Raw genomic sequence first — 10,348 nt, 5'->3', positions numbered from 1 at the left:
TTTTTCTTCACGGAGAAAATGCTTAGAGACGCCATGGATTCTGAAGTTTAACTTTGTAAATTATGTGAGTGCTAACAAAACATTGTGTGACTAGAGAAGGTATGCTTACCGTTTGGGGAGTTTAGGTAATTGTTCTGTTAAACAGGAGCAAATGGGGAAAAAACATTATTCTATAGTTAGAATTCTAGCACTAATAAAACTTCAACTGTATAGTTTTCATTCCAGTTCACTGATCATGTTTATTAAACATAGGCTAAAGAAGGAGCCAGCATTGCAGCTGTTGAAATATCAAAACTGAAGACCAAAGTTGATGATTTGGAGAGGGCATTGCATCAAACAAAAACCTTCCAAGCAGAAACTGAGAGAGAGATTGCATCATACCAGAATGAGCTTGCTGGATTAAGGTATAAATGTTAAAATTAAGAAGTATGTGTGGGCTCTTGTCCGGAATTCTTCAGTGACTTCAAAGCCTGACATAAACTGACACAAAACCAAAATTACGTATAGTTTAGCAGGAAGTAAGATAAGAATATTTCTGTAATGTGTGAAATCAACTTTCACAGGGTTATCTTTGTTCGTGGTTATCCTTGTATCTTTATGTAATGGTCTCTTGGTTTATGTAACAGTCTTAAATGAATGTTTTTGGTTCTGTTGGTGACTTGGATTATGGAGCTACAGTTTAAGAATCTTATTTCAATGCTTGGTATCATATTCTCTTCCTTAGAGTAATGGTTGATATGGCTGAATATTTCCCCCAAAATCTCTTTTTTAAAAAAGATGTCTGAGGTGTTGCATATTTGGCCCAACAACATACTCAAAATTAAATTCATTTTACAGTTGAGCATTATTTTTGTAGATTCGGGTCCACTTCAGCACTGTTCACATCTTGCATCATCTGTGGCAAATGAATAATGTGACACCTTGGGCCTAATTCTGTGTACGCCTTGTAAGGCCTGCTTCAAAGAAGGCTGTAGGCTTTTTTAAGTGGCTCAGTGGAGGCAGATCAAGATTTGATCATCTTTGCTGTTCTTGTTCAAGCTTTTAAACTTGTGCAGATGATTGAGGTGCGAAAGCATGCTATGGTCAGTTCAGTGAAGATAATTTTGTTTCAATTTGAGGCTGGTAGGCAGTATCCTAGTGCCTTACTACATTTTATTGTCCGTAGTGCAATTTCTAGCTCTTTAATTAAAGTCTGTGTAAGATAATACCTGTTTTATACTAGCAGATTTTGGGGTAGGGGGTGTAGATCAAAAGGCCAGCATCACATTTATCTTTGCAAATGCGAGCAAGTTAGCATGAAATATTCAAACCTCATTCTAACTTATAGACTTAACCATTTTTTTTCTCCAAACTTTAAGAACATATTAAATTGAATTCAAAAGGGTTTAAATTACTTTTATGCCCTTTGTGATATTGCCAGTGTATGATATCAGTTTCTGGAGATGTGGTTTGTTTGTTTATTTTAGTCTTCTTTGCTTAGAGTATTCCTTTTCAAACTTGAGTACTTGCAGTGGGGTAGACCTACACAACTGCAACCTGGAGTTGCTTTGCTACACAACCTTATTCGTTAGGCAGCTGAAGTATTTATTGTCTTAATCACAGAATCATCAAGGTTGGAAAAGACCTTGTAGATCATCCAGTCCAACCATTAACCTCACACTGACAGTTTCCAACTACACCATATCCCTAAGCGCTATGTCAAAAACAGGTGTTGCTATTTTTACAGCCAATGAACTTCTCTCGTCTCTGAAGCAAATGTGATGATATCACTTTCCAGGCTTTATTTTCTGATTTATTTTTTTTTAGCAGATGTCTTTAAACTGATGTATTGAGAATGTTCATACAGTGCTCCATATTTGCATATAACTGTTCAAAAAATACCATTATTTATTTCAGAAATAACAGTAAGTACAGCTTTATCCTTTTCATTGACTTGTATGTAGTATATCATCATTTAACATCTAGTCTAATATTTTATGTTCAGAATGGAAAAAAACCTCCTCCTCTCAGAGTCCCAGGCACTGCAAAATCAATATCAGATCACAGTTGCTGAGAAAGACCGACAGATTGAAGAACTACAGAAGCTGCAACAAGATGTGATTGTGAAGAAATCGGTCTCTGCTGGCAGCAGTTACCCGCTCAAGGTAAACCAACGAAATGTGGCAGGAGGCACGAATCTCCTTCCCTCAGTTTATTGTATTAAATTTGCTGCCTGCTTGCCAAGAGAGAGCTGTGCAACGTATGATGGTGAAGTACGGACAGCTGATGAGGGCCTTACCTGTATGGCAGTGTTGCCTGGGCTCAAACCAGCAAGTTACAACTGTTCCAAGCAAATGAGTTGCAATTATTAAAACCACTTTTTAATGGAGTCTGATATATTGATCAACTTCTTTTAAACAAAGAAAAATCATGAGTTTCTCATATGTTGATAAAATAACAGACAAGACTCACTGATGTGTATTTTAATGGATAAAAACTTGGAAAGCATCTTCGTAAAGAAATGAAATGGTTGTGAAGCGAAAAGTGAAGGTCAAGAACCAATAATGGTTACTGATTCTTAGTCAAAAAGGAGTAAAATTTTGCTGTGGTTACATTGTAAGTTATTTGCTTGTTGCAGAATGTAATATGAAGAAGTTAAAAAAAAAAAAAAAAGGTTCAAACATGGTTCAGCAGCAGGCTGGGTGCTGACAAGGAGAGACACGTATTGGAAAGGGGGGAAAAAAGAGCTAGTGCAATTTCCAGTTAACTTTCTCAGTTAATTCTTTCAAATCAAGCAGAGGATAGGGAACTTTCAGGCAACTCAAGGAGAAATTCTTCTCATGTAGTAGCTGAGATGAAACATGTCTGTAACTGGGAATATAATTCTGGCTTCTTGTGCCAATTTTGTATCTATCAATGAGTCTCTTACTGTTCACGCTATTATACACCAGCATTGTTACTTGTTACTGTAGCACACTTGTTCAGAAGAGAATAGGATGCTGTACTACTACTTGTGGGAGGCCAGCAATGTATTTATTGTCTTTGTATTTATTGGTAGAAGAAGTGGCACAGAAAACATAATTCTTCGGTGTAAATAATTTGTAGTACACCTCAGCTTCACGGAAGTACTGCATTGTGATTAAAAAAAGAAGTTTCAAAAGAGGGAGGTGGAAAGCATGGTACAGAAAAGCTTCTAAGAAGAAAATTCAGAAAAGATTGGGATTGTTTACATTAAAAAAGAAATAGAGGAAAAATACCCAACCTAATAGTATTGTGGGGCGTAAGTAAAATGAGAATCTACGCTCTCAGTTCTTGTAAACCCAGAATAGGGGATGCTTGGTCACAACTACAGAATTAGTAAACGGATGTGCTTTTTCAGGTAATGTGAACATTTCTTTGAATATAGCTGCAACCTATTTTCAGGGACACAGTTTTTAAGAGGATCAGAAAAGAACTTGGTAGTTTACATTGACAACAGTTTTCAGAATTTGTATACTTGATGCTAAATAATTTTAAAGATCTAATAAAGTTCATTCTTCAGAGCTTAAATCAATCTCTAGTTACTGCAGATTAGAGTGGGACCTAATTGGGGGAGGAAGGGAGAGATGTGCCTAATGGAAGTGTTCTTGCCATTCCCCTGCAGCAGCTGGAGTTGGCTTTTGCCGGGAACAAAATACTAGATTTAGAAAGGCAGCAGCTGAGACCCAGTCTGGCAATTGCTGTCTTCTTCTGTAGACTATCATTAAAGGTTCAAGGAAAGTGTTATTTTAGAATAATACTCTTATTTTCCTTTTTTCTGCCAAAGGAAGTAAACTGTATTCCTTTTAATTTCATTAAAACCAACATTTTAATTGGTCAAGTTTATGTCTCGTATGCTGTTCATTTTCTGTGATTAAAATCACAAATAAAAGCTATTGAACAGTAATGTCTGTTGGGTTATGAAATATGTGGTAGAAGTCTTTATTTTGTAATTGTATAGGAAAATAGATTCCATAAACCATGAGGGATGGCACACTTCCCTCCATTATTGGTGATTAGCATAAAAATGTTGACCTGCCAGAGCTAAAGGAGGCCAAAGCTGTGAATCAGTGATAAAGTTGGGTGCTTTTTTTTCCTAAATTGTACTTTCAGCTTTAAATTCATATTTACAAAATAGCTGTTCTTCTACAAGTCATGAATACCATGTACTATTAGTTTGAAAATAATTTTTGAAAGGTTCATCTGGCTTTTTCTGTTTTGTTTTTTTTTCTTTTTTCGTGTGCTTCACATGATTTGCAAATTAAAAATTATGTTGGGTTGCATTTTCATGGTATTTTTTTTTTTTAATTGAAGTATTTAGGTTGAAAACACCAAGTAGATTTTTTAATATAAAGTCTCTTGCAGATGTGGTATTGTGACAAGGAAATGATCTTGTGAAAAGGAAATTATTATGTAGTCCATATGTATATTTAGTGTTAGAGTTGTATATTATTTAGAAGACTCCTGTACCATTTACCCTGAATATGCTAATACTTTTCAAGGTTTTAGAAACTGCCTCCCTTGCTGGAAGTGCAGATACACCAGAGGAAATCAAACATGTCTTAGCCGAGAAGAATCAGCTTCAGAATGAACTGCAGCGCTGTCTTCAGGAGATGCACCAGAAGGATCTGCATTTTCAGCAGATGAATTCAAAGGTAACTTAGAACAACAGCTCTGATGCTGAATAGCTCATGTGAATCTGAGCTGATATCAACACAGAAATATTGCTAAATTGGTGGTGTCTTCTATGATAGGAAGTTAGTTTGCTTTAAAACTTAGATTCTTCAAAACAACCCTTGTTGGCTCAGAGTAAAAATTGCAAACTAAATGTCGGTATTATCTTTGTTGGGCTTTCCTGGCTTGTTATTTGGCTGAGAAAGGTTTATTAGAATCTGCATTCTGAAGAGATTGATGGGGCACTTCTGAACTTCTATTCAAAATATTTTTCGTTATAGACAGAGGCAGTTGCCTCTCTTAACTGGAAAAAGATTTTAGCTATCATATACCAAATTTTAAATACCTCAAAAATGTTTCCTTACAAGTTCCTGATGAACACTTTTGTGGCTGTTAAGACGGTAAGAGTGTGTGTGTCTGCACACACATGTGTATGTTCAGTTTTGTTCACAAAAGTTTGTAAATGTTCTTGGAAATTCCCTTAACTTTTATCTCTCTTTGTGTGGCCCAGTATTGGAAATAAATTAGGTTGATGTTACCTTTCATTTGTCATTATGTCTGTTTTCACTCCTTCACTCAAACGTTTTATAAACCTGATAACAATTTTAACCAAACTTTGAAACATGTAGAAATCTCAAGCTCCTACAAATGAAGATGAGGTTTGGGTAACAGGTAGGGACCCAAATTATGGTCTGTTTTTTGGAAAGATGAAAACTTGACTGCTGAGCATTCCTGGACTGCCTGGTGAACATGTTTATACTACCAGACTTATTTGGCTACATGCATTGTCCTGAAGTGCTCTCTTTTGCCAGGTGGTGATATCATAGCAAACATGGGGAGGAAGGCATTAGGGTTTAAACCCCTGAGTTTCTGGTTTGGGCATGTTGATGATAGGGGAGGTCACTATTCAGGTTTTCTTATTTCCACTGCTCATAAAACAACTAGTTAAACCTTACCAAACACTGACCTTGCCAAAAAGTTGATGCAATTTTGAGACGTGCTCAGTTGCTTTCAACAGCAGGTCTCAACTCTCTACTAATTTCCTGCAGGAGATAATTCCTAATTTTTATTTATTTAAATGTTAATTTCTTTCAGGTTGTGCAGTCAGCAGAAGAGAATGCTGTCTTGTCTGCTCAGTTGAAGACCCTTTCCCAGACTCTAAGGGATAATCAGCTTCGTTACACTGACTTGCAAAATCGTTATTTAAGGCTGGAGAGAGAATATCAGACAATGCAAGTGACAACTTTCCAAGGCACTGTTCAGGTAAACAGATATATGGAAATATTTCTAGGTTTTTTTTTAATTCTGTGCTTATGCTTTTCTGGTTTTCAGGCTAAAAATGAAGTAAATACTTTTTGTTGTACTGATTCAGAACTTCTGTTAGCCCATGGTGTGCTGAAGATAACTGTCTTTACTGTAGTAATGCTGTTTTTATGTTGCTTTTCATTTAAGGAAGCTGTTTATACATGCTGCTTTCTGTTGTTTTGAAGTATAATCTTTTTTTGAACTGGTCTACAGCTGGCAGAGATAATTGAATGATCACTAATCACTGGATCAGCAAAGTTTAGTGATAATTTCGCATTGATCATAAATAATTTTGCAAGGTGTTTGAGTAATATTTTCAGAAGTGAGGTCTGTATCACCAGTTCAGCATTTCAGTACCCTTTGCCAACCCCTTATACACATCTGTAAACTTACTCCTTTGTGATCTCTTCTTTTTTAAAATAGTTTTCCTCTACAGCCTTGATTATTCAGTAACAATCAATTAATGTAATACCCTAAAATATCATATGGATACGTATATAAAGCAACCCTTACTCTTCCATAAACAGAAATAAACACAAACAAGGAGAACTGTAAACTAAAAAATAAATGGATAGGTGCATTACTTATGAAACTCCAGTCAGTGCTATATTGCTGTGTGGATATATAATGTGTTTCTTTCACTTCAGACATTGAGAGATTGCTGTGTTATGCAGTGTACATGTATCCTTCAAGTCCTGCAGCACACACAGGCAGCGTTCTTCATCAACTTTCTGTTAGAAAACAGGTTTGGAAAATTGCAGCTCCAGAAATTAAAAGATTAAATGGCACAAAGGGTTGTTTGTTCCACTGCTTTGTGGTGCTTATGGCTTCTTTAATTGAAATAAAGATTTTTAGCAACTAGAGAAATGGTGACTGGTTTCTTCCCCTTTAATATTTCCTAGGATGAAACTAGAGCAGAAGTTCCCCCTGGAGCGCCACAGGAAAGATCTGCGATTATTGTTGAAATGGACAATATGGAGCTAAATGAACTCAGAAAAAGGTCAGGACTGAGATCTATTAGCAATATTGTTTTCCTGCCGGGTGTGTTGTAAGTGCGAAAGTAATGCTTTTCTATCCCTCTAAGGCATTTGGGGTAAAAAAGGGGAAGAAGTGGATTTACAGTGGGTTAAATGAATTGTAGTGATATTCTTGAACTGTTATCATCTGGTAATATTTGTGGTTTGGATTTGCAAAGATATATACTTACTGGTGACTTTATTTCAATATCTAATCTAAAGCGTGTCATGCTTTAGTCTTACTGTGCTGAAGTCTTTATCACAAAGAACACTCCTTAATAAAAAAGAACAAGACAGTAATTATTTAAGGACGTAAAATATTGATTTCAGCTTTCATTTTGTCCCAGGCTTGCAGAGACTGAGCAGCAGTATGATTCGGTGCAGCAGGCACTCTCACAGCTGACAGAAACACTGTCAGAAGAGAAGAGGAGGAGAGAAGCTGCAGAAGAGGCTCTTGGACTCCCTGAGGAGCGAAGTAACAGGTAAAATACTCCTGTCTGTAAAACATGTGGTTCTTTTTCTTTTGAAGGAGAAGTGTAAAACAGACACAAGACAGACACAAAAAAGTGCCTGTAAAATTTAGTTTTCTAAATAAATTGCATGTTCAGAGAGCCACAGCCCTTTTTTGCTTCTGCTTCCCTTTGGCCGAATGAGTGGTGAGATTTTCATTTACACTATGCCTGGAGTAAATGTGGAGTGTACTACAGAACTGGAAAAAGGAGTGTCAGATTTTTTGTTTGCCTTTTATTTTTAGTGAGATTAGTGATAGGTTTTCCTATGGGTGTTAGATTTCTGAGCAAATAATAGAACAAATAGAACAAACAAATAATAGAACCTGTCTGTGAGTCCACAGTACCTGAAGCAATGCAAATGCATGTGTAACTCTGTTAACAAGCTAAGTTAACTATGGATCAACAAAATGTTATGGGCTTTGGGATAACTTTTTTTTTTTCTTAATTTAATTTCTTGCTTCGGATGTTGGTCTTGGTAGTTGGTGGTATTTCTTTTTTTCCAAGTTAGAAAAAAATCTCACATGTAACAGCTTTAGCACAGCCAAGCCACTGTTTAGATTTAATATATCATTATCCATATGCCTACATACAGTGTCCATCACCACCATCATCTGAAAATCACTATTCAATCAGCTGGTGATGATGGGAATTATTCTGAATAAATGAAACACCTTGAGAGTAGATTGTAAATAGGGACTGAAAAAGACCTGGCAACATAAACTAAATCTTACTGCTTTTTGTGGGGACCTTCCCCCGGTAATGTAAGTATACAAAATAATTCTTCTTATGTGAATTCAGTACTTTAAAAGACCAGGTAATTCAGTACTCCATTTTCTCCCTATAATTTTTCTCTAGATTTGAAGTAAGCAGTTACAGGTCTGTACCTAGCGAATACACTGTTCACATGGAAACCGAGGAGGAAAGGGAAGCCTTAATCATCAATCCTAGTGAACACGTTATTGTGCGAAAGGTAAGTAAATGAAAGCTTTTAAAACCCTGAATTATAAGCTACTTAAAAGTGGTGTGCAAATTGTATACTAATTGTATACTAGTTGCAGACTAGATTGAAGACTGCACAGCTCATTATCTCATCTCCTTTGTACTATCCCTTTCTTTTTTTCTGTCTTCGCTCTGCTATACTTTTCATTCATTCTGGAAGTGCAGATTTCCCTTCTGAGTGACTGGCAGTCACTTGTTTGGGGTTGTCCTCTGTATGCAAACACTGGCATGAGGCAGCTACTCCTCTAATCCACCTTGTCTCTGACAAGCTGCCTGCGAAGTACTCTTTCATTGTGTTAGCTATCATGAGGATGGGTGGGCCGTAGAGTAGCAAGCTACTACTGAAATTACTGAAAAAATGTCCTTAATTTCTTTCTGTTTGGGTTGTGGATGGTGAGTCAAATACAGGCAGCTATGTAATGTGTTCTATGGCATGCCTTACACATCTCCAAATTAAAATGTGAGTAATTGTATTTATATTACACATGTGGCCATTAAATAAAATGTGTATGCATATAATTATGCATTTTCATCTCTAGTATGTCTATGTAATTATGTAATACACAACTACCTTGTATCCATTCCTCTCCCCTTTTATTAATTCTGTTTTCTTTGGCCTGTAAATCGTTCATACTTAGAGCCTGTGCTGTGGCATCCATTACTGCATTAGGGGCAAAAGTTTTATAGTGCCTCAGGAATCTAAGTTACAGTGGAGCTTCTTCTCATTTGTATTCATGGTTACTTATTTGATGTTTTTTGTTTCCTAACCAGATGAAAGGAGGAGCCCTTTCCTTCCGAAGATGGCTTCGAGGGAGAAGTCTTTACTGTTCTAAACTGCTGACCTCCAGAGCAAAATCCCGTTATTTATTCCTCACATACCTAGTGGCACTACATCTTGTTGTTTTACTGTGCCTCACTGGTGTTCTCTGAATACACTGCGTTTTCTGGGTAAATTATTTCCCTGTAGGTAATGGTGTGCCAATTCAAGATAATAGACTTTTCACATGCTGCTGTTAAGCTATGCACTGGACACAGTTGTATATATTCTTGTTACACTACATCAATCTTGAGCTTCTTAAAAGAAATTTGTGTATATCACAGTTGCTCCAAAGTTGACTTGAATTGCTCTTTAACAGTGGAATATTATATTTGCTAAGGAGAAAATATTCCCCTCTGCCCTATAAAGAAACTGCTGCATACAAGTTATTTAATATCGTTTGTGAGTACATAATGATTGATTACTACTGAATGGGTTGTAAATGATATCTTTTCTATACAAATTTTATTTTAAGAGTTAAACTATAAATTTTAAAGGAATATTCAGCTATTACTGTTTATTGGCTTCTTGATTATAACAAGAAGTTTTATAGAGTGCAATAAAGGAAGAACTACTGGATTTTTGATTTCTTTTTTTTTTTGGTTTGGTTTTTTTTTGTTTGTTTGATTTTGGCTGAAAATAAAAGAATTAAGAAGGTTGTTCTTTGGCCATACAGTTTGTAACGGCTATGACAAGGTGCACAGATATGTATGTGGTAAGAGGTAAGCCGAGGATTAAAGATTCAGTAAAGATTCAGAACTGAGATGAAATGAAGAAGTGTCTTCAACTTCTTCTGTTCCTTTACTGTTGTTTAAAGGTGCAATTTCTGTAACTTTACTCGTGTTTTTATTTTTAATTCACTTGCACTTCTTGGTGGGTTTAGTTACTGTCTGTCTTTGGGGGAAAATGTTACTCAGCTGCTCAACACATGAAATTCAAGCTTATAAAGAGACAACCTTAAATATTTTACATGTTTGGGCTTCAAGGTACAAACGAATAAAGGGCACATTTTCAACTAACGTGATAAG

General features: G+C 36.1%; 1 protein-coding gene across 6 annotated transcripts in view; it reads left to right on the top strand.

The window, feature by feature from the left end:
- LOC141950260 (uncharacterized) overlaps positions 1–9,979 on the top strand; it is a 43,788-nt gene extending 33,809 nt beyond the window's left edge. For all 6 annotated transcript variants that reach the window (XM_074884847.1, XM_074884846.1, XM_074884848.1 and 3 more), the window contains 8 exons: positions 253–404; positions 1,985–2,144; positions 4,500–4,652; positions 5,767–5,934; positions 6,879–6,976; positions 7,340–7,474; positions 8,360–8,474; positions 9,275–9,979. In XM_074884847.1, the coding sequence (XP_074740948.1) occupies positions 253–404; positions 1,985–2,144; positions 4,500–4,652; positions 5,767–5,934; positions 6,879–6,976; positions 7,340–7,474; positions 8,360–8,474; positions 9,275–9,433 (1,140 nt within the window). In that variant the 3' untranslated portion in view covers positions 9,434–9,979. The remainder of the gene's footprint in view (positions 1–252; positions 405–1,984; positions 2,145–4,499; positions 4,653–5,766; positions 5,935–6,878; positions 6,977–7,339; positions 7,475–8,359; positions 8,475–9,274) is intronic.
- The last annotated feature ends 369 nt before the right edge of the window (positions 9,980–10,348 follow it).

The sequence above is a fragment of the Strix uralensis genome, chromosome 15, assembly GCF_047716275.1.
Source record: "Strix uralensis isolate ZFMK-TIS-50842 chromosome 15, bStrUra1, whole genome shotgun sequence".
Lineage (NCBI taxonomy): Eukaryota > Metazoa > Chordata > Aves > Strigiformes > Strigidae > Strix > Strix uralensis.
The sequence above is the reverse complement of the archived record's forward strand: the minus strand, read 5'-3'. Positions and strand labels throughout refer to the sequence as shown.